A 24805-nucleotide genomic window follows, 5' to 3' on the forward strand; every position below is an offset into this window, starting at 1 on the left:
AGTAGTCTTGAGTTGAGGAATTTTGTCTCTAAAACTGACTGTATGATATTGGTCAGGTCATGTTGCTTAATTTCCTTCACCTGTGAAAAGTAGTGATGTTTACAAATACTTCTCATTTTGATTTAGGCAGTTAATGGGTGAATGCATAACTCCCACATACTCATCTCATCATATGATATATAGTAAAAAAAAGCAATTTATTCTTGCTTAACTGGTTGTGCAAAATATTTAAGTTTACAAATTGTAAAAATCTAAAATATGCAGAAATAACTTTTTCTTTCTTAAGGGCTTTTCTATGTTCTTGATAGACCTGAATCATCAGCATAGGGTTCTGTTTCACTAAATATAAATAAATTTGAAGTTCTAGTATTTCTTCCACCCATAATCCTGGTTTAGTGTTCAGTGCTGAGAATTGATAAATGTTGGAGAGTATAGCCAGTGTGGCTGTATTCAGGCTCAGGTGGGGATGCCTGTTGTGTGGCTATTGCAGCCTGTTGGATGTAGAACTGCCAGCGAGGGTAAAGCTGCTGGTGCTGATGACCTGACAATACTACTGTATGCATTTTAGTTTGTACTAACTTCAGTCTAGATCCATGAAACCAGGTCTCCAAATGACTGGAGTTGATTATGTGCTCCTTGAGTTTCTTCTGGCTTTTTTTTTTGTCTGAATGAAAGTTAATTCATATGTCCCAGTACTGCTCTGTGCCTTGAACGCAAGCATGGTAAGTAATGATCATCAGGAGGCATCTTGATGTGAAATAACACACTAATATTAAACACACAGTTAAACTCCTCTGCAAATGTCCTGAGCATTATGATCTTTAATAAAGAAGCAAGCACCACATCATAACTCCATCTGCAGGTTCCAAATGCCTTTTGTCTTAACATATATAAAGAGGTAAATAAACATACTGCTCTTCAAACATCCTAACTCATTAGGTATGGGATACTCAACAGAATATTTATAGGAATGCTGGGCTGTTGTAATGTCAGTTTACTATATTTACATGATTCATAATTTGATTGTGTAAAGAGGTACGGGAGAATTTTCTTGACTATTCTAGTGAACAAACAGCTGTTTCCTTTTTAGGTGAAAATATGCATGCACTGGAAGTAAGGCTATTTCTCTTCTCATGGCCTCCTCATCAGAGTTTTTCTTCATTGAACCTGATTTATCTACTGTTTTAATAAATGAAGCTAGCTTATCAAAACCTAGTCATTACTGCTGTTAAGCCAGTGGAATTATAGACTGATAATGAGCAGTTCCATTTGGTTGTACACTTCTGTCTCAGTCTTTGATCATTGCATCTTTATTGTACTGAGCTGAACTGATGTACATAATCTTTTCTGAACTATGGGATCAAGCCAACACTGTCTTAATTTCCCTTTGGCTTTTCAAATGTAATCTTATCAGAATGGTTCTGAATGCCTTAATCTCTCCTGCTACTCACTGCAGAATAGATTAAGGTACCCCCCCCTGCCCCTTGCAGCAGCCAATCCAGGAGCACTTTGTCCTCTCCGGAATGACCATTTGGTTAACTGCTGCCAAATACAACTTGATTTTTATTTTTTATAAAGTTTGTTGTGGCTTTCTTAACATTAATTTTATTTCAAGTACGAATTTCTACTGTCAGTATTTGATTATGATCCTTATTTGTATTCTCTTTACAATGTATGCTAAATATACCTTCGAACACCTCTAGATGCTCATCCTAATTTATGAATATGGTCATTATTCAGCTTTCAGATCAGGCTTGAATATGCAATCGCAGTTGGTGCTGGAATATAGGATACAAAATATCCCTGTAGTAGCTGACTACAGCAAAAATGCCTTGGTGTCTCTTCTCAGATCTTTAGATCCATGAATGAGCACCTTTGCATTGAAGTTCAGCCTCAAGCAGCTGCAGTGGTGTACTTTCGTTTAAACTGTTGGTGTAACTCAAACCAAGACACAAAACAATCTGAATCAAGTTGTTTTTTGACTGTGCTTACCGTGAGAGCACATCTGTTTTCTTGAAATTAATCTGCATTATTTGACTGAAATTTGAGTGGTGCCTCTCTAAACTGCTCAGGGGAGGAGCACAGTCTAAAGGGTTTCCATGTCCACCTTGTGTTCTAATTGAGGAGGAGATTGTTGTCTCCTCAATTAGATTTGAAGTGTACTGTTTTCCAGCAGTGGGGATTTATAAATTGACCATCTGTTCCTTTTAACTGAAGAATCCCTTTCAGAGTCTAATGGATTAACACCGCTGCTTATCGTGGCTTCCTTGTACTGCCCCTTCACTCTGTATGCTCTTGCTGCTGCTGGCATATGTGATACGGACCATAATTTCTATTCTGTGCCTTCCTGCAGTGGAGTTTTTGTCTATGACAAAGGCTGCTGATATGCCTAGTAGTACGCTGTGGGAAAATGAGAAATCGTTAGCAAGAAAAAGGACCCAACATGTACCGTGGCAACATAAGCATGTCTCTAAGAAATTAAATAAAACTAATACCAAATTATGATTAAAGGTATTTTTCTAGGAGCCCAATTCAGAGGAGGATATCTCATGGAGAAGTTACAAAGGACATCTGATACATGCAATGTCAGAACTTTGAGACCTAAGTATTGCTTGTGGTACAGTTTTAACAATTCATTAGCATTTTTTAAGATGGAAGTTTTGGTTTTACCTTGCATAGAATTTTGCTTTTTTAGCTGTTTATAGTCCAGCAAGTACAAATATAAGGGTGGGTTTCTGTTCAGTAGTTGGCCAGAATGGTGTTGAGTGGGTGGTTTCTAATCTACTTGCTGTGATGGTTTGTCTGTGCATTGGGTCCAAGCTGTTTTATAACAGAATCTGTTTCTCACAAGCTTCAATTACAGTTTGAAACAGTTGATTCAGTTTTCCAGACTTTTTTCTTCCTCTTATTTGCTACTTGATTCTGCTGCTAATAGAGGTTGATCTCAGATGGGCAGTTGTGAATTAAATTACAAGATTTGTTCAAGGCAATTGATGGAGAAAAAGCCTTTACAGTGCCACTCTGTTTGCCACTAGTAACTATCTTCAGCAATGGCATGTAAAGGAAAACTTTTTGTGGAAGGCTAGGGGAAGCAGAATGTTTCAAGGATAGCTGAGATCTTTGAATCATAAAAGTTTGAATCTCCTTTCAATGCAGAGTTCTGTTTCAGTGAGTTGTCTGGTGCAAGGCTGCCTCATGCTCTTTTGGTGCCTGCTTAGTGCGTAAATGTAATAAAATCAGATTTCCAAGGAGATGCAGATACTTTGTTTTGTAGTTGAATTGTGAAATGGATGCTATTTGGACAAACCTTAGTTCTTTGAAATGGGAGGATTTGCAAAAGATAAGAGCTGTTATATTGTAAGTATCACTTGATTCTTGTTAGAAGCCCTATTACTATTTTGATACTTAGTTTGTATACACGCTGAGTAAAGCATTTCTTTTTCTGATTCACCTTTACAGATGCATCCTTTGGCTCACTTCAAGTGGAAAAAAAATAACAAAAATAGATACAGTTCAAGAGTTCATTGCTGTATCTGTTTTATTCCTGTGTGATGTGTTAGGTTTGGAGGCTGGCTCAAAGTCCTTAAACTCTTGTGTGTTTGAGAAGTACCATATTAATTCAGCGTAAATAACTTCAGCTTTCTCTTTGATAAACCTTGAGAGGATTTTTGCAGAATAAGAAACAAGCCATGTGTCCTCAGTTTGTTTACACTTGCATATTCTGAAACAGAATCTTTGGAGCTCTTTTCATTAGATAATAGTGCACATTTGTATTGAATAAATTTCATTGTTTATTCTTTAACTCCTGATTTTAAGTGCAGTTGTCTAATCCCTTTCTTCTTTGTGAGGGGCTGTTCTCAAGAGTGTGTTTATTCTGTTTTGCAACACCAGGCAATGGTACTTTTCCTGCTTTTAACATGCTGTCGTTCTCCAGCTGGAACTACAAACCAGATGTCAGCTCAGAAATGGGACCTCGATTTTTGTTGTTCCCACTATGAACAGCATTTTAACATTGGTATTTTAAGTGGTATTGCTACATGAACGTAATATGTAGTGGCAAAGAAAAACATTCCTGAGCAAAATCTGCAATTAAGATGTAGAATTCTTTTAGAAAGAGTCAACTTAATAGGCTTATATTATTCTGCATATAACTTTTTTCAATGATGCTCAACTTTTTATGAGGAAGCTTTTTCAGAAGCAGCGTTTGCTGATACAAGCTTAGTGTGGTGGTTGAACAGTTTGGTTTTTTTTCTCACTCTGCCCCATTGTTTTAGGACTACAATGATGAAATCAGACAGGCACAGCTTCAAGAATTAACATATTTAAATGGAGGTTCAGAAAATGCAGAAGTTCCAGTAGTTCGTGGAAAGCCATCTATTCGGGCAAGAGGAGTACCAGTTCCTGCTCTGTCCAGGTAAGTATCTCAGCTGCAGCGCAATTTCATTTCTGTGTATGTATTTTAAGCTTCTCCCTTCAAACACCCCTCTCCCCCAGAGCATGACAGCAAAATTTGTGAAGGACTTTCAAAATATGAGCAAAAGATATTCATTGAAGGTAGTCTGATTAGTTTAGACTGAATTAACAATGGTGCTGAAATTTCTTACGAAACTTGAATACCTGTTAAACAACGTACGTCATACAAGATGTTCAGTCTTGCTGTGTGAACGCTTGCCTGACTCCTGACTTCCGTTTGCTCTTTAGGTGCATGTGTAGGGTCTGTGTGTTGGCCCTGTGGAGGTCATGGTTTTGAAAAACTGGTAAATCTGTCTTGCTTTGGTTGACATATGAATTTCGGAGTGATTTCCCAAACTTACGGAATATACTTATTTTTTTACAGTATTACTAAGTTTTCATGGTCATGATGAAATGTTATAGAACTACTTTGAAGGTAGAATTTGGATTTAGTCTAATCTGAGTGGCACTTAATTAAAAAGTGGCTTTTGTTTGATTCAGCGATAGCCAAGTCAACTGCTTTTGCTTTATTTTTCTTTGACACAGGAGATGTTATTTTCACTCTAGCATCACCTATCTTCCTTGCAGTACTGAAATGACTGTTTCAACTCCTTAAAATCTTGAAGTGTGAAAGCAAACTGAAGTGCATAACTTTTTGTTACAGTACAGAGAGATCGTAGCTGCAGCAGCTAAGTGTAATTGTTTTCTGTGATGGACTATTTTCTTTCACTTGTGGCTATGGTTCTTACTAATGCAAGCTTGAAACTTACATTTCAGCTTTGAAAATAATTTCAAAATAATATTCTGGTGTTTTAAATCAGATTAAATATGTTGGAAGAAAAAGCACTGACAAATTGTTCCACTTATACTGATCTGCTTACACAGTTACATGTATCCTGATAATGATTGCAAACACAATTGAGAATGAATCTTAATTTAGAGAATTTACACTTACTACTGGTTGTGTCCTGTAAGAATATAATTATTTCCTCTAAATCAACAAATTTTTGTTCTTATTAGACAATATTAAGACTTTAGTCTGCTTCTTTTCTTGATTTTAATGTTGTTCAGAGTAGTGGTAATTATATAACAATGTTCACTTCTTTAGTACTGTAATCAACCATACAAAAATGCTTGCAAATTAGATCTCATTTGATTTTGGAAATTGTTTTTTTTGATAATTTTACTTCAGTTCATAAATATCCGGTTTTAACTTTGCCATAGATGCCTGTAATGGCTCTGCTATGGGTACTTAGTACAGATGGACTACTCTGTTCATGAATTCTATTCACTATTCTAGATGCACTAGTTCTGTTTCATGTTTTCTTCTTTCATGTCTTTAAGCTAGTGTTTGTGATACAGAAGTTGTTTGGTCTGACCTTATTGCTAAAGCTTGATACCGAGCTTCCACTGCTAGTATCTAGTACGTGCATGCATAATTAACATTTTATAATACTGAATTTCCAGCATCACTAGTTCCATCCTCTGGACTTTGGTAAATTATTCTTTCAAAACTGCATTTTATGCAAGACATACATGCTGTTGCAGAGATCATAAAATCCTTTGTAGTTGGCCTACAGCTATTGAAGTATCTTCAGGGTAAATTTAAATTTTATCAGTATTTGGTTTGGAGATAACAGCTAAAAGTTATTTGTGTTTTTCATATATATTCTAAAGAAAACAAAGGTTATTGGTTTGACTTGTCCTTACTTCAAGACTTGTCTTAAACTCCATGACTTTTAGCTCTCAGAAACTGAAATGCTCCATTAGTGTAAAAGGTTCCTTGAGTGAAACTTAATGCCATTGCTGCTGAGGTACTACAGCCATTCAGTTAAAGATCTCAGATTCACTTCTAATGATCTGATTCTTTGTTAGCACAAATTGATTTCAGTGAGTAGTATTTTCACCGAAGGAAGGCTTTGTTAAAGGCTTTTGTCTTAGTATTAAAGTTTTAATAGCAAGCATCCCTGAGATATCCAGGAAAGATTGAAACAAAGCCTGAGAACTTGTAAAATGAAGTCTGCAACCTCAATCCTAACCTCTTTGTAGTCTATAGAATATCTTAAAACATGAACCCTCATATATGAAACATTCTGTTGAGGATGCAGTAACTGAGAGTGTTTAAGTTCCAAATTTTTTTAATCCTTTCTTATTCCTGAATAGTTAAAGTACTAATTTATGCCTTTTTCTACTCCTTATCAGACATGTTGAAACTGGAGATATTGCATCTTATCAAGTGCCTTATTTTAAGAAGACTTTTTATGTGTATCTTCAGCTCCATACCAAAATTTTACTTACTAGAAAATGATACATTTGTTGTGCTTGCATACAAAATTCTAGCTTGTGCACAGGTGTTCCTGTATATGGTAAGTAATTTTCTAATGGTTGTGGTTTGATGGTAAAACCTCTATTTTACTATTTCTGGATTGTTCCAGATTTTCTTGACTTAACTTCTTTTTCTAGGGCCAAGTAGGATTTTGGGGGTGAGTGGGTTGAATTCTCTGCGGAAGAGTTTTGAGCTTTACCTTCAGGAATGTGCTTTTCTCATCATTTATCTTGAGCTTATAGCTGTTTCCTTCTGCCCCTGTTTTTAGATATTTTTTCCTTCCTCTTATTACTGTTAAAGATAATGGCTTTCAGATACAATCTAATATTTTCTGTGGTGTTTATGCTGAGTGTCACCTCTTTGGATAGTACCTGCCTCCACTGTGCGAGAGGAGAAGGGACATGAGACTTTCCCTGGTGAATGTCCAGTTTTTGTTCCTTTGTTTTTATTGTAAGCTAACTTTGTTCTTAAATGGTTTATTGGGTGCAACTATATAAAGTGAAGGATCATACTGGTTTTTAATTTATTGTGCTAGCAGGCATAGAGTATCCATGATTTTATTTAGTGTGATGCTGTTAGAATGAGTAGCTAAAAGATTTACCTCTTTTGGAATCAGTGTTTCTTTAACGCATTTGAATTCCCATATAAATGCTAATGCTACTGAAATGTGAACTGAGACATCTGATTAGCTAAAGATTGTAAATAAACATATGTTAACGTACATGTTAATGTATGCCTCTAAGGACATTTTGTAGACAGTAAGTAGCATTTCCTCTGTACAACTTAAGGATCATTCAATTCTGACTCAAACCAAGATCTATTGAAAAAGTTAAGTTCTAGAGGATGATAATAGTAAGCCTAAGAACATGGATAATTTTTTTCTTGCTACCTTGAGGCAGAAGGGACCAGTTAATGTCACTTATAGTTAGAAGTCATTGTTGGAATCATAGAATTGTTCGGGTTGGAAGGGACTTCTAAACATCATCTAGTTCCAGTCCCTCTGCCATGGGTAGGGATACCTTCCACTAGACTAGGTTGCTCAAAGCCCCATCCAACCTGCCCTTGAACACTTCTGATGATGGGACATCTGTAAGTTCTCTGGGCAGCCTGTTCCAGTATCTCACCACCCTAATTGTAAAGAATTTCTTCCTTATGTGCAATCTAAATCTACCCTCTTTCAATTTAACACGGTTGCACCTTGTCCTTTGACTACAGGTCCTGGTAAAAAGTCTCTCCATCTCCCTTACAAGATCCTCTTAAGTATTGAAAGACCACAGTGAGGGAGATCTTGTTGGGTTTGCTCCCCAGATTGAGAGAGGAATTGTGTTTGAAAGCGATATTTTCGTTTCACTAAGATGAGGGGAAGAAAAAGTAGTTTCTCATGTAGCCAATATGTAGAAATGGTCTAATTAAGCAGCAAAATTCTGGTTTATGCCTGCATGAGATTGTGTTATTGTTTTACTTTCCCATTTATGTTTTTATTCATATTTCTGTGTACACAGGGCTAGGATCCTAATGGCTGAATGACTGTCACTCTATCTGGGGACAAATGAAATGGTTACAGAAGTTGTAGGTTACAATTTGCTGCCTGGTGTGTCAGAAGTAATATGAGGTGATGTGGATCACTGCTGTAAAGTGTTCACAACTTCCAATTGTTCTTTGTTAGTCACCAGGTCAAACTTAAGTAATTCCTGTCATATGTCTGGAATCAACTGATTTCTTTTTTGAAAAATAACTTTGAGACCATGTAGGTACTGTACTGCAAAAGATTCTGTAGCATAAAATATTTGGCAAAGCCAGTTCAGGATCCAGGACAAAAGCAGGTATTATGTTCAGAGTGTTCTACTTAGTCTTGTGATAAATCTCCTATTTTTCTCAAAATTGAAACATGAACATACGTATTACTGTTTTCAAATAAAAATATGAAATAAAACTTGCATAAGCATATTAACTTCAGTGGTGATTCTCTTTAAAAAAAAAAGATGAAAAGGCAGGAATCCTAGCTCTGTGAGTGTTATCTGGATATCAGTGTTCAATATTTTGGTGCTGACATTTGAAAATAACAGGTCTGTTACTTTTCAGATGTCTGATATAAAACCTGAACAAAAATATTTTTTGTTTGAGGGACACTGACTGTAGTTGGCTGTGCTCAAAGGAAGATCAGCATCTGGTAACAAAATTTGTCAGATCAATTTATTGAACCATTTAAATCTCTGCAGTTGTGTGGAACTACAAATGCTAAAATTAAAGAATTCAAAGTGTTCCCTCATTGAATATAATAGTGTTAGGGAACTGGTCCTAAATTTCAGAAGTATTCTTCAATGTATTTTTTACATTTACTTCCCCTTCTGGAGGGGAGTTACGGATAAGGAACTTCATATCACATAAATTAATCTTTTTTCTTTCACTAAAAGTGAAGGAAAGCTGTGAACTGACTCTAGTTGTGATTTCATAATCAGAGTAGATTCACAAAATCAATCATCAAGTGAAAGGAGAAACTTGAAATAAAAATTGGGATAACACTAGAGAAAAGAAAGTGATAAATGAGAAGATAACAAAGTAGATGTATTGCTTAGGGAAGGTGGAAGGGAGTATTGACCAGACACTATGCCTGCTATGGTCAAGGGCAGTGATGTAGTTTGCTGGAAATAAATCCTAGAAACATGATGGGACTACTGAAATTATTGCAAAAGGCTGAAGAAGTGTTTAAGTAGTTTTCTATGGATGTATTTAAGCTGTCCAGATTGGTAAAACACTATTTTAGTGGCAATCAAGGGTTAGATTACTACCTGTGAACAAATGTGGGTCCAGCATGTAGTTAGATGAGTGATTAATCAATTACAAAATGCAGTGCTGAACTAATATTTTAACTGTGCACTGTAAGGTACACTTTTCAGATTTTTATACATGAAAATTATCTTCTATAATTACTATATTGCATTTACAAATCGCATTAGCACATTCTAACTCTTCCGTGAAAGGCTTATTCTCCCATTCTCTAATGTATTTGATAGCTTTATAGAAGTTAAGCACTTCACTTTTTATTCTTAATTTTTTCCTTTCATACTACATTGCAAGTATAAATAACAAAACTGTTATGGGGGAAGATTCAGTTTCCAACAAAAACAGTTTTCATGACATTATCTTCAAAGGATGCTGTGACATGAGTTAAACTAGAGCACTTCTTGCCACTATGCTGGTGCACTGTTCAGTGTGTAGTGAAAACAAAAGATATTAAATGAGTTACTGGGAATTGCTTTTTTTCATCTCTAGTCTATGGTGTGCAGATTTAAAAAAAAACTTTTTTCACTGCAGAGCCTACAAGTTAATTATATACCTCTGGGAGTAAAATTATTCTTAATTTAACCACTTAAATTACCAGTGCATTTAATGGAGAAGAGTTAACTTCACTCACTAGATTCGTCACTGCCAGATTAGTAAATTCTGGAAAATCAAACTGATAATTTGAAATACTTCCCAGTTTCATCTTTGTTTTCTCACATAACTGTAGTAATCTGGTTTAGGGAAGTAAAATGTTTCTTTGAGAGTAGGACTTGGTGGTCTCAAGTACATAGACAATCCCTTTGTTTTTAAAGCCTGTCTGGAGGTGATAGCACTGGGCTCAGAGACAGGATTTACTGAGCATGTGTAAGTACTCTCTATGTAACTGCCACACTGTTTAAAATACAGTTAGTAGGTACTTAAGAAGCAGAGTTTCCCTCATCCGAAGAAATCTATGAGATTCTGGATAGCATAATGATGTAGCATTTGGAAGAGCAGCGGTTTTTCTTACAAATATAGCAAAAAGAAAAGGAAACACTAGTGTCTCGTGATGCTTCAGTACTCGTGTATTTGCAGTATCATAAATCTGAGAGATCACAGACAAGGACCTTTGAATTCCAGGTGTCCTGAAAATAAGGCACACAAACTCTTTTTCAAAGTACTTACACAAACAAGGTATACATATAGTTTGAAGATGGGTATGTGAGGAGTTCAGTGCCCATTTGTGTACACAGCCTGGCTATACTGGCAGTCTCAATACTGTAAAAAGATGTTCATATGGGCACTGGGGTAAAGAGGACATTCAAAAGACTTCTGAAAGGGAATGAAATAACAGCATGGTAGTGAGGAGGAAAAATAAAGGCAAAAGGATCCTTGTATTTCAGAATATAAGCAGGTAGTTGAAGCTAACACGGGCTGACAACTGATTTTTCATAATAGAGCTTTCAGGGTTTGGGGGTAATGCTTTATGGCCTATAGAAGTGGAAAGAAAGATCTGTAACAAAAATATGGAAGGATTGAGAGGGCTAACAGGCAAGGAAACGTGTTGGGAGACTGATCAAATTTCAGACTCGGAAGCATTCTGATTGAGGGTTAATAAGCACAGTTTTCCTTATCAAAAGGAAAAGTTATTTCCAGTACTTGTGCTGCTTGTAGTAAAACAATGAATTACATACTTGAACCAAAGTTGTGGATCAAGACTGTTTCATAGTTATTTAAACAAATATGCCATTACTTTAAAATAAATAGAAATTTGATATCTAATCACTCTAGAAAGTTTCAAAATCTACTTTTCTAAACCTGCAGTTAACATGAAAGAATATCTGATTTTGTGAGAGGAGCCCTTCATTGTTTGAAAGTCTCAATGTCACCCGAAAAATCCATGACAAATAATTTTTCATGTAATTTCAAAAGAAAGACTACTTTAGGTGTTTTTATTAAAAAAAAGTCTATAGGCTGTGTGAAAAGACAAGGAGAGTTGATGGCAGCCGAAATATGGCCTGCACAATGATGCTCTTGGTCAAAGCAGCAAGCAGTGAAAGACTTGGAGGGTCTAGGAGCTCTGATGAATTTCATTTGAAGGTAAGATGTCTGTGAATGTGACAGAGCTGAGATGTCTTGATTTGGATGACATAAGGAGAAGAATGAATGTAAATGTTAGCTGATGCACCAGAGTTTTTGAGTTTATGGATGAGACAGTTGTAGAAGAAAAAGGGTAGGAAAAAAAGTTTCTTCAGAGAGCTGAGAAGCAGATCAGTACCCTTCAAAAGTAGTTGATTAGGTGAGGGGAAAGCTCAGGGAAGTGAAGAAACAGGATTCCAGAAGGAAAAAATGATAGGATCAGAAGTGACAAATAGAACATGGATTATGTGGAGAAGCTCTGTAGGAAGTCTAGCTGAAAAGTAATTAAAAACCCACTGGGAGTGCTTTCTAACATGCTGTGTATATTTGCACAGTACTGAATGTCCAGGATATAGAGATGATGACACATTCACTAAACTTAATGGTTGTAGTGGGTTACTCCCCCCCTTCAAGTATGTGTGAGTGAAACTTTTACTTAAAAAGTAAACCAAAAAACCCTGTTGACCTTAAACACCTGGAGAAATATGTAAATTATAAAGGAGAGAAATGGAAAACAAGAGTAAGCAAGATGGATCAGAATTGAGAGCTGTGGAAGGATTAGCTAAAACACAGATCAAAGATAATTGTAAGATGTGTGGGGACTAAACTGCCCTAGGGTCATCAGTTCTGCCCCCAATGGATAGGCTCATCTGCTGCGTAGGTGAGTAGTGATGACTTACAGGAGTCATCGTCAGTGTGATGAGGGATGTCAAATCAACAAGAAGTGCTTCTATGAATATTTAGGTAGCAATAGGAAGACTGGGGAAAATGTGGGCCTGCTGCTGAATGGAGCAGAGGCCCTGGTCACACAGGGCATGCAAAACACTAAGGTACCTAATGACTTATTGGGTTCAGTCTTTAATAGTAAGAGGAACTGTCTGAAATCCAAGGACCCAAAGATGAAGTGGGAAAGCAATACCCTTGGTGGAAGAGGATCAGGTTAGAAAATAGCTATGCAAAATGAACATATACAAGTCCATGGGCTCTGATGGGATACATCCACAAGTGCTGAGGGAGTTGGTGGATGTCATTGTGAAGCCACTCTCAGGCTTTGAACCATCATGGACATAAGGAGAGGTGCCTGAGGATTGGAGGGAAGTAAATGTCACTCCTACCTTCAAAAATGGCAAGGAGTACCTGGTGAGCTATAGGCTGGTCAGCCTCAGCTTGATCCCTGGGAAGGGGATGGAGCAGCTAATCCTGGAAATAATTTTCAGGCACATAAATGACAAGGTCATCAGGAGTAGTAAACATGAGTTCACAAAGGGGAAGTCATGCTTGATCAACATGGTAGGATTCTATGATGAAGTGACTGGCCTGGTAGATAAGAGGAGAACAGTGGATATTGTCTGCTGTGACTTCAGGAAAGCTATCTCCTGTAAGATCCTCAGAGAGAAACTGTTGTATGGGCTGGCTGAGGAGACAGGTGAATTGAAATTTGGCTGAATGGCTAGGTCCAGAGGGTGGTGATCAGTGGTACAGAGTCAGACTGGAGGCCAGTGACAAGCAGTGTACCCCATGGGTTAATACTGGGTCCAGTCCTGTTTAACTTCATTAATTATCTGGATGATGGGGCAGAGTGTTCCCTCAAAGTTTGCAGGTGACACTGAACTGGTGATATGCCAGAGTCATACTGCCATCCAGAAAGATCTCAACAGGCTGGAGAAATGGCCTGACAGGAACCCTATGAACCTCAACAAGAAGTGTTGAGGTCCTGCACCTGAGGAAGAACAACCTTGTGCACCAATACATGCTGGAGACCACCCAGCTGGAAAACAGCTTGGCAGATAGATCTGGGTAGACACTAAGTTGAACATGAGCCACCAATGTGCACTGGCTGCTAAGAAGGTGAATAGTATCCTGGGCTGCACTAGTGTTGCTTGCAGGCCAAGGAAGGTGATCTTTCTCCTCTACTTGCACTGGTGAGACCACACCTGGAGTGCTGCATCCATTTCTGGGCTCCCCAGTGCAAGAGGGATGTGGACATATACTTCGGAGTTCAGCAAAGCACCACCAAGGTGAAGGGTGTGGAGCATCTCTGCTGTGAGGAAGGCCTGAGAACTGGGACTGTTCAGCTTAGAAAAGAGAAGGCTCTTTTTGGTGCTTCCCAGTGACAACACACTGACACATGTTGCCAAGAGAGGTTGTGGAGTCTGTCCTTTGAGACATTTGAAAACCACCTGGACATGCTCTTGGGCAACAAGTTCTAGCTGGCCCTGCTTGAGCAGGAGGTGGGATCAAATGACCTACCATCCTGACCACTGGGCCAATCTTACAGATGTTCTATGGGTAGTGAAAGCACAGAACCTATTACTTTATATAGTGTTAGGATGTGTACATTTGTGTGTGTATTAATTCCCAAGTGTTCCCTCTTACAGTTTGCTGGTTTGAATTTTTTTTTTAATTTTCCTTTCCTTAATATTCAGGTTGGGATTCAGCTACAGATTAAGGAGCTAGGCATCTTGAACCCCTGTGTAGTTTATAGAAAGGCAGTGCAATTACTTTTATTTGCTCCTTTTGTTCTGTAATTTATCTCTGAGACAGTTGTTGGCACCGTCCAATGCATTCCCCATAAGGAAAGGCTCTACCGTGAGAACCTTGTCCAGTCTTTCTTGATTGTGTAGCAAAAAACTTAACGTATACATAGATATATGCATATCTCGCTGTTCTGTACTGGTGATTTGGCCTCACTCTGGCAGATTTCCAGATTCCAAAATTTTCTAAGGACTGTTGTGTTGTTTTGGTTTTTTTAGATTTTCTACGAATTCTTTAAATTTTTCTGAGTATTTTACATTTGTTTTCTTAGTTTTCTTTGTTTTCTTGTCCTTTGAGGTTCAAGATGGATTCAGCTTTTCAAGTGATACTGCTTTTAACCCCTCTCCTTCCCCTGCTGTTCTAGCCTTACCAAGCTCCTTTTGCACTTCCTCAAGCTTTCGCTTTGACAGCTGTTGTGTATTTGCTCTGATTTCTCATGGGATTTCTCCAAATGTCTTCCTATATTGTGTATATACATTTTTACTTTTTTAAATCTTTAAAAATATAATTTCTATAGCAGCCTTTTTTCAAATAAAGCAATATCAGAACTGATCTGTTGTTTTTGTAAAGGTATGCAAAGGTTCCTATTCAAGTGATTCCTCAGTATTTTGAGTCAATTTCTGTTCATTTTTCATGTTAATCAAAGTTCTTTAGTTCCCTGATAACTTCTTAATGAAATAACAATTTGCGGTTTCTAAGAACATCGTACCCTGATGTGATTCAAATCTGCATGGTGGTAACTGAACTCTCCTGTGACTGGGTTTCCTATCTCTGCACCTTCCGAGTCTCCTCCACCCTGGTGCAGTAACCATCTGAGTGGTGTAATACAACTATACATCTCAGATTGCTTATTCTCCATACAGTAACTATTTTTTAAAAAGGGTCTAAATGGTCTTCTAATATAGGAGAGAAATTATTTCCCACCCATCACCCCTTCAATCCTATTAACTGTTTTTGAAATGCAGAAAGACCTTCTCATCACGTGGACCTGGTGTTCTAATTACTCTTCAAGAATAAATCTATACTGGCTCTAAAAACTATACTTTTTTTACCCTCCCTCAAATGTTTTTCCATGTTTTTAGCATGTCCCACTTCCTGCTGCTTTCAGTTGCACCCTGTCTGAAGCATGCCATGAAGATTATGGCTAGTGATTCTTGAGGTTTTTTTACTGACTTTTTTTTTCACTTGGTATTGACTAATGTCTATGCCAATAGGTTCATTTCCCTTTCTTTGGCTTCACTTGGAAAGTGTCACATTTGCTATTTCTTTATATTACTTCAGCAGGCTGTGTCTGGGAACTTCACTGCTCACCCCTGCCCCCACTACAATGAAGTCAAATAAGCAGCTGGTACCCTGTCCTGAGGAGGCATTCTACAGATTAGCCAAAACCAAGTAATAAGCACAGTTTTAAATCACTTACTGTCTAGGCTTGTTTAAAATACTTTGTGACTGTGTTTTGATCAATAATTAGAATTAATAAAATCTATCCTGATTGTATCAAGTATTTATGCTTTTGCATTCTTCATTTAGAGATGCAGTTTTTTGAATACTAGTAATTTGTCATTAAATGATTATATTTTTCTGATAAGTTTACCAATGAGAAAGTATATGATTTATTTGAAATGGGATAGAAAATCTTAATGCCAATCTGAATCTGACTTTATAATATTAACTTGGGAATTTCTACTGAAATCAGGACAGAGTATTTTCACTCAGTTACTACTCTTGAGATTAATTTAGATAATGTCTTGATAAGTAGAAAGATAGTGTAGAGCTTGTGGTTATTTTCTCCTATGTATCTGTTACAGTATACAATAAGGGTGTGACTTCCTTGGAACAAGTCTTTATGCCTACAGAGCAGTCCCTGAAACTCAATTATTGTCCTCAGAGTGAAATGATCTCCTTTAAAAAGGAGATGTCTATTAGCAATGTTTTAGACATCTTGTTTAAAAGACGATGAATGATGCAAAATTCTCAGATTGTACCTCTAAGTCTCTCCCTTTACTAAAGGGAGGTGGGGGGGAACACCACCTCTAAATGAATCAAATATTTTAAAAAAATTGTTCTGGTTTAGATCTCAGATTTTTCATCCGTATGTTAAGAGTCCAAAGTAATGGAATGCAAGTTAATGCTTATCACTCTTTCAGACCTTTAAAAACAAAAATACTGTTATTTCTTACTCTTAAATACATATAGAACATCAGGTTATATCCTATAATCACCCTGCACATTTATTATGTGTCCAAATGTTTCCTGCAACAGCTGGGAATCTCTTCTGTAGAACAAGACGACGATGTAATTTTTCTGGCCTGCTCAATTTTGTACCCACAGTGTGATCTTTGGGTTGCATTTAGAAGCTTACACGGGATCAGAAGAGAGTTGCAACTGATCCCCCTGTGCAGGGTTTGAGTATGATATAGCCTGACAGCTTCAAATTAACCTATTATTCTATGATTGTGACTTCACATACCATAAGTCAAATCCTAGGGAAGCTGACTGATTGCAGCAAATTGATTTGGATGTCTATGCGTATGCGAGAATGTCTCAAGCTAGGGAGATTTTCGTCACTGGTTCACATGTCTAGCTTGTATCCTTCTGCATTTATTGCATAATGTGTGTAATTGGATTAAAGCGTACAGAAAAATGACAAACTATAAACCTTTTAGACTCTTTCTGGCTGTAGCAAAACAAAATTATCACGATGTGGGGGAGGGAGCTGTTGAAAGGGAGGCCATGGTGTAGTATTTAGTGGTGAGTGACCTGTATATTCACAGGGGTCGTGGAGGAGTGCCTCCACCACCAACGGGAGTGCCGAGAGGGGCACCAGCACCCAGAGGAGTGCCTCCCAGTAGAGGACCAGTCAGTCGTAGCCGTGGACTTCTGGCACCCAGAGCAAGAGGAGTACCTCCGCCTGCAGGCTACCGGCCCCTTCCGCTGCCTCCCGCGCAGGAGACTTACGGTGAATATGTAAGTTGACCTGTTGGCATACCACGCATAAATTTTGGAGGGATGATCCTAACTATCACTTTAGAACTCAGTACAATCTCTTTAATTATTACCTGATTAAGTCTTGCACCCAGAATCTATTGCAAATGTGGTCATCTCACATAACCTTTTCAGACTTTAACTGCTTCATAGTAATAAAACTTCAGGTTATATACACTACCATAGAGACATTTACAGTTATGTACCTCTTAAATGTATTGTATTAGGTTTCCGCTTTACAAAAATCTGAAAAATCACACTGTCAGTAGGTTTTTGATTCTCAACTGAAACTGAAGATAATATTCTGCTTTTCTTCCTAAACCTATCTTTGTGGGCGTATAACTGCTCAATGATTAAACAATTAAAATATTTTTTATGAAAGCTTCAGAAATGATCCTAAAACCTTGTGTACTGTGTATCTCAATAAGCCATACACCTTTATCTTGATTTTACTGTATTTAAAAACATATCAAAATACTTTATATTGTACATGACTGAAAATTATAGACAGTTATGAATTGTTAGGGTAAATTTAATTTAAACTGAACTTACAGAGCAGTGAGATAAAGAAAAAAAGCTTATTAGATCAGAACTGTTGTCATAAAAGGAGTTGGTGTTACAGAAAAATATTTTCAGAGACAATGCTTTTAATGTTTTATATATCTTAAAACTTCTATTGTGCCTTCTTTACAGCCAGTTCTGTCTGGACTTTGTTGTTCAGACAACAAAAAAGGAATTCCTGAGCTCCAGAAAATGGTTTTGCTGTTTAGACACTTTTTCCTTTTCTCTCAACCTCTTCTCTTACTTTTTCCCCTCTTCTTACAACCCTCCAAAACTCTCTAAATCAAATTTTCATTTTGACCAAAAACCTAATTTTCCTTAACACTTAGATTTATGAAGAAGGAAGTTTAATATTGTTAGTACAAACATTTAAACACTTGAACAATTCAGAAGAAATTAATGTAGTTTATTAATGCTATGAGAACTAGTACTGCAAATAGGTGGCTACTTCACAATGCTTTCAAAGGAATTCATCCTCATTAAACAGCCTGTTTCCAGGGTATATACTGTAGACTGCATGTGGTAGAAAATAAGTGGAAAATCATTAGGATAAAGTCTTGCTAGGACATAAAACCCTAGTGCGTTGTGTGTTAAATTTAACGCATGGTATCTTTTTTACCTGCCCGGTTGTTGTACATTATCAAAGTGCCTCAACTGTATCTTTTACAGGTTAAGGGGACATAGTAGGATTCATTACTAGTATTTCTGTCCTTTCCTTACTAATTGCTGTTTGGTCATATCTAGTATTAAGTGCTGGTTTGCTAACCTGAGTATCTGAGCAGGGTAAGGTGTCACTGTTTGTTGAGAAGTGTCTGTAGAATGAAAACATCAGTAAGATTGTGGGCGTCATAAGAAGTTATTTTAAGCAGCATATAGTTTCAGAGCCTTGGAGATGGGGCTTATCCAGAGAGGTTACAGAGCAGCCTTTAGAACTTTTCCATTAAGGATTGGAAAGTCTGCAAGGTTTCATAAAGATTTTCATGCCCTGAGGCTTACAAGCCTCTGCTTTGTACTCATTAAAATAATGTGAAAGCATGCGAGTTCAGGAAAAAGCAACCTATATTCTGGATGGAAGCCTTCAACCACTTGCCTTTTCTAACTCCGTAAGTATCTCAAAGATGATACAAGGCTTTCAGTACATCAAGTCCTTGCCCTTTTCCTCTGTAGTGTACCATTAAGTATAGCTTGTGACAGAGGTCGAGGCCATCATTGGGTCAAAAACAGCATCCATTTTCTTTCACTTGCTTTGGTAACTTTTTTTCTATAGTCCTTGAGACCAATGAATCTTTCAACACCTCCGAGGAAATTAGTTTTGTCTCCTGCCTATCCTTAATCTCTCTCCTCCCTCTTCTTTATTAAGAAGTTGTTTTTTAAGAGATATCAAAATGGGAAGCGGAGTACCTACTTCATTCTGAAAAACTGAAAGGGTTAATTCTGGAGGCAGTATCTCACACGGGGAAAATCATACTGCAGGCAAAAACTTAGGTGCATTTTTAATATGGGCTGAAGATCAACAAAACTAGATGATCCTTGCTGTCCCCTGCTCAGAGCCCATGGGGAAGTTGTCCAGAGCTTACCTGTTACAGAAAGCTCTACACAGAGGTAGACTGCCTCTGTTGTCGGTCAGCTTTCTGGGATGTTTGTAACGCTGACCCTGGATGCTTGATGTGGCCTTCGCCACCGAAGTCACACAGCGTATCAGAGTAGCGGCAATATCTGCTCGTTTTTCCAGTTCAGTGTAACCATTGTTCTGCTCTAGTGGGTCTCCAGCAAGACTCCACTGCTGCCAGTCTCGCGTATCTGTATTCTCATCCCCTGGACCCATTCCTTCTGGGACCTCAGCAGATTGTTAATACCATGATGAAGTTTTTGAAGCCACTAGAATGACAGTTCCTTATCATTTTCTGCGAACATCTTTTTTTTTTTAATAGCTGTAACATCAGCTTAGACAATAGCAAAAACTCAGGCCTCTATGGCCAGCCAGCTTTATAATCACTGTTCTAACCTCACTGCTCTGTTTGGTGTGATAAACTTTTTCTGAAGGCTAACACACCTTCCATTTTTGTGTCCTCAACCACTCAGGTCAGGAGAAAGCCTAGTATGACGTGTGAAGCATGACCAAGATTATTTTTATAATACTTGGATAGGGGAAATCATACTAGGTAGTTGATAGGTTTATTGAAGCACTTACAGATAGTTTCAGGGATATGAGAATTTTTCTCTACTCGTTGAACCAGATTGTGTAACAGCTAGAAATATTTTCATGTATTTTTAAGTTGACAATTTGTTCCATTAAGATAAGAAATATAAATTGTATTTAACTACTAGCTGGAGACTTTAAGCTTTTCCATAATTTTAATTAAGCAGGAAATTAGTAATGGTATGCTAGCAATTCAGTGCTCTTTAGTGGTGTCAATTCCTTACCAATGTTCAGTCAAACATAGGTTAGACCATAACTTCAGTCTCAGTGACTGTCTAGTAACAGTTGCTGCTCTCTGCTTCTTCCTGTTGTCCTCTTCTTACCAGCTTCAAACTTCAAGGATTTTTCCAAATTAGTAATACAGAAATACGTTTGAAGCTTTTTTTAAGATTAGATTTTTATTTGCTGCCATTTTCATTTTGCAGAATATTTACAAAATATTTACCTTTGTAAGTATTTAAGTTCTGTACTTTGTATGACTGTATTTGTGATCATGCCATGTCAAGTCTCATTTTGGCTGCTCAAACATGTTAAATGCAAAGTGAGATTTATCAGACTTGATAATCAGATTTTTTTAGGCATTAAGAGCTGGACTTTAAAGATGGATTTAAAACCTGTTGCTGTGGCAGTGTGGAATGTCTGCACTGAAAAATGAAGCTCTGCGGTCTAGCCAAGTTATGGCCAAGACTTGCTTCATCACTGCGTCAGAAAGCAATGAGATCTGAATGTTCCTCCCTAGTGTGTGTGGGGGAAAGTTGTGGCAGAGCTTCAGATCTGTTTCTGGCAATTCTGTTGTTTTCTTGTGTTCAGACAAAGGTTCTCAGTGGCAGATTTTTCTAATGCAGTGACCACATGTATAATTTCTAGCAGTTAAAGCTTCAATTAGAAGCTTCAATGAGATTGCTTTCTGTAATAAGAAATTGGATTAAGATGGAATGTCTACCAGTAAGAGACCTAGTGAGCCTTTCTAATTGTAACTTGGAAAAGAACATTATGAGCTGTTTTCAATGACATGCATTTTTTTAACTTAAAGATGTAGAACACTTAAAAGGGTGCACAGAATGCTTAGATACAAAAGGGATGCTAATAACAGACTTCAAACTCTACTCTTTAAAATCTGTGTGTAGTTGATCTAGAAGTTGATTCTAGAAGATCCTAAAGCTTAGAGATTGCTAGGTTTTAAAACCTTATAGTTCCTGAAGCATACATTTCTGAATACTTCCAGAAATATATTGATTTAACTGGTGGAGAAAGCAGTGCTTTGGACTTTATTCAGACTTAAGATTGTAGTCCTCATACTAAGTCTGAACTATGAGACTATATTCACACTACATGGACTAGAAGATACATATAAATTCTGCAATAATATGAGATTATGCTCATACTGTTTCCCATGAGAAATGGGGAAGACCTAAAAGACATTACATAATGTGCTGGCTAACAAGACCCCACCCAAATGATGAGCAGGTGATGTGATGCTCTACATGTTGTCTTAATTTAAAGCTCAGTATTTCTCCTGTAGTGGAAGGCCCTTGGTTCAAATTCCTGGTGCAGGTATTCATAGTCCCTTGATTTTCTCTGGAGATGTTGTGCTGACCACCAGGATACTGGCTGTCCTAGCATACAGTGTGTCAGGAGTAGTGGTTTCTGTCCTCTTGATTTTGCAAGAAATCCTTACAAATTTGTAGGAAGATTTAAGGGAAGTTTGTTCTCGAGTGATATTGGGTGAATGGCTAAGAACAGAAATCCATTTCATGCTGGATTGTTATAACAGTGACTATTGTAAAATACACATCTATGTATCCATTAGTGACAGAAATTAACACAATCTTATCATTTACAGATGAGAGCCTACTCATCTGAATAACCTATAGTCTGTTACTTAGTGCAGCTTCCTAAAAAGTTGGTGCAAAATCTGTTTTGATCTCCAGCATTAAGCTTGAATTCTGTATCTCCTCATTGAGATCATACTTAATTTAGGTTTGAAAAACTAAAAATTAGAACTTAAAAAGCATACTGTGGAAGCAGTTTCTTGGATCTACTAATACAATGTTCATTTTTGCAGGGTGAAGTGTTCTTAAAGTAGCCTTTTTTCTCATTAATGTTCATTTGTTCATTTACTGCTTGTGGTTGAAAAAGGAAAAATCTGTAGGAAAAAAAAATGAGCAAAAACATTGTATACAACATGAAAAACCCCAAGCTTTTTATTTAGAAAAGAATGATTCTTGGTGTTGAAGTGACAAACTAAGGGCTAATCAAGATGATGTAAGACTTTGAAAAGAATTTAAATTCTCCCTGATTAGAGTTCATGTATAACTTCAATGTCACTTTGCAAGAGTCACACCATGCTTTAATTTACTGTGGTCTTCTGAATATTGATAGTGTCCTGACAACATGGGACATTTTAAGCAAATTAATTTCAAATGTTTTTGTTTGCTTAATTGTTTTGAGTATAAAGCTTTTTGTTTGGGTTCCTGGAAAAGGGTTTTGAGGAGCTTCATTCTGTGGGAACTCGGTAAACGATCTTTTGTCCATTCTGTTTCTGTTACCCTCTGTGAATAATGTGGTTTCCACCTAGGTCTTACACCTATTATTTTTAAGCAATATACTTATTGACGTGTGGCTTTTCAGAAGCTCTAAGACTATTTTTAATGTCAGGGTGAATTCAGATGAGACTTTTGTAAAGCAAGCTCACAACAGCAAACCATTATTTCTTAGCTTTTTGCCCAGTTAGCGTTCTTTTTCATGCTAAATGGGGACAACCAAGAAGAAATAAATGTAAAAAAAAAGTTTTAAGTCCCTCAACTGTTTTGTTTCATTTTTAATCTTTTACATTTACCTTATCTGGTGTTTTCAGCATGAGGTGGAGAGAGAATGGAAAAATCTTTTCATTTTCTCAGGAACTTGGGCAACTTTAGCTATGGAAACAGCAGAGTGGTCTTGGGGAAAGGCTGAAAAGCTTTTCCACCTGCCTGTCTCAAAGTTGAAAAATCACCTAGAATGTGCATAGAAAATTACTTCTCAAATTATTTTAAAGTTTAAGTTGCTGATCTAAGTTGACCACTTTCTGACTTGATATTGTTGAATGAGCATGAGTCGTCTTCCCAATTCTGAAGCTGCTCCCTGCTGTTGTATATAGAAAACCAGAATTGTTGGAGCCTGGTAGTAACTTGTTTTGAATGTTACTGCCTATATTCTTTAGCAACTTCTTTTTTTTTAGGTACATGAAAGACAATCTACTAGTACATCTCTCATTCTGGGAATCCCTTATTTGTTCTGGTTGGATATGCAATAGGCTCCTTCTAGATGAAAACACATGAAAATCTAGAAATTAAGAGCTTACAGTCTGTGCATGTTTGCTGTTAGTGTCCTTAATGTTATCACTCAGACTTTAGATGGTAGGAGCTACCCATATTTGTTTTGATTGTCCTGTATTCCCTGTTGATTAAATGATGAGGAGGTGTTATTTCCACATAAAATGTCTGTTCCTTCCATTTACAATTCTAATTTGCCAAAAAAAAAAAACTTCCTCATTGCACTGCACTGATGGTACCTCACGTTCTTTCTCCCTCAAGTTAGTCTCTGCACAAACAATTTTTTTGAATGTGATAGTTCTTATCTAAAAGGAAGACATTCCTCCAGTATTCTGTGATAAAGTACTGGTGTAGGTATTAATTTCAGAGAATGATGAGGAAAAGAAACAACCACCTTTTAGTTGTAGTGATAACAGCCTCAATTTTTTTCCCTTGGATGGATTTCCCTAGTTGGGGAGAGCTGGAAAATTGATTTCTTATTGATTTCATTATTTTTTTCCAGCACTGAAAATGGCCTTTTTGTGAAAATGAACTTTTTACCCTCTTCTTTCTTCCTGTTTCTCTGCCTTGTTCTCTTTGAAACATTGTTAATTTTCCCTAAAGAGGTCCCAAAAGCTAGTCTGTCATTGTCACTGGCAGCAGATTATAATTTAAAGCTGCCATTTCCTATTCTTTGTGAACAAGGGTATGTTTACAGTACTTAATTATTAGAAAGAAACACCGATGAGCAAGGCTTAGCGTGATTTATGATGTTTTGGGTACTGCAGAGGTTTTGGCAAAGATTACTTTCATTGCTTTTATCATCTTCTGAGCTGTAATAGTAACGTACTGGTTGATATATTTGAAGGATGCGTATTTACACGTGGCTTTTGGTTCTGTTTGTGAAAAATTTCTGCACTTTGCACTGAGCAGTTGCTGTTAGCAGTGCTGTTCTTTGGATTTATATCAACCACAGGCACTATCATTGAGACAGCTGCAAGCAGAAGCTCTCTTTAACAGGAAATGTAATGCGATTCTGACTTATAGGCTGGCTTAATAAAGGAGTTATTAATAAGGTTTGAGATTTTTAGAGAGTAATTTCCTGTTCTTTTCAGAAGATCTGTCTTGTAATTCTAGCTGTTCTGTTACTTTGGGGGAATATTCTTAAGACTTAAATTAACAGGAGGCAGGATATTTTATAAATGTAAATACAGCTCTTGATACCTTCCTAGTTAATTTTTCAAATGGCATTTGGAAAACAGCTGTAGTTTGAGGACTCTAGCATTTTCCCTTCTTTTGATCAGACTAAATCTGATGAGAGTTAGTTTTCTAGGTTATCCTGAAAAGTAGAATAATGAATAACAGAAACAAAATGCTCCCGTTCATGGGATGAAAACATGATCTTCTTTGGGCTTCTGTTTTCTGGAGTGGGAGAGGAAATACAGCTTTGCCAGTAAACTCTTTCTGATTACCAAGTACCTTTTAAGAGCTTGTCAATAGGCTTATTGGAGTAGAGAAGTCCATTGTCACATCCCTGGAAACGTTCGAGGC

The 24805-nt window shown here is 37.1% G+C and overlaps 1 protein-coding gene across 4 annotated transcripts in view; it reads left to right on the forward strand.

The window, feature by feature from the left end:
* Positions 1 to 24805, forward strand: part of KHDRBS3 (KH RNA binding domain containing, signal transduction associated 3) — a 94078-nt gene that overhangs the window by 44997 nt on the left and 24276 nt on the right. For 2 of the 4 annotated variants that reach the window (XM_086741307.1, XM_086741308.1), the window contains exons 5-7: positions 4275 to 4414; positions 15497 to 15607; positions 16990 to 17182. In XM_086741307.1, the coding sequence (XP_086597433.1) occupies positions 4275 to 4414; positions 15497 to 15607; positions 16990 to 17182 (444 nt within the window). The remainder of the gene's footprint in view (positions 1 to 4274; positions 4415 to 15496; positions 15608 to 16989; positions 17183 to 24805) is intronic. The other 2 variants (XM_086741309.1, XM_086741310.1) reach the window with 2 other exon arrangements.

Source organism: Chlamydotis macqueenii, chromosome 2, assembly GCF_036417535.1.
Source record: "Chlamydotis macqueenii isolate bChlMac1 chromosome 2, bChlMac1.mat, whole genome shotgun sequence".
NCBI lineage: Eukaryota > Metazoa > Chordata > Aves > Otidiformes > Otididae > Chlamydotis > Chlamydotis macqueenii.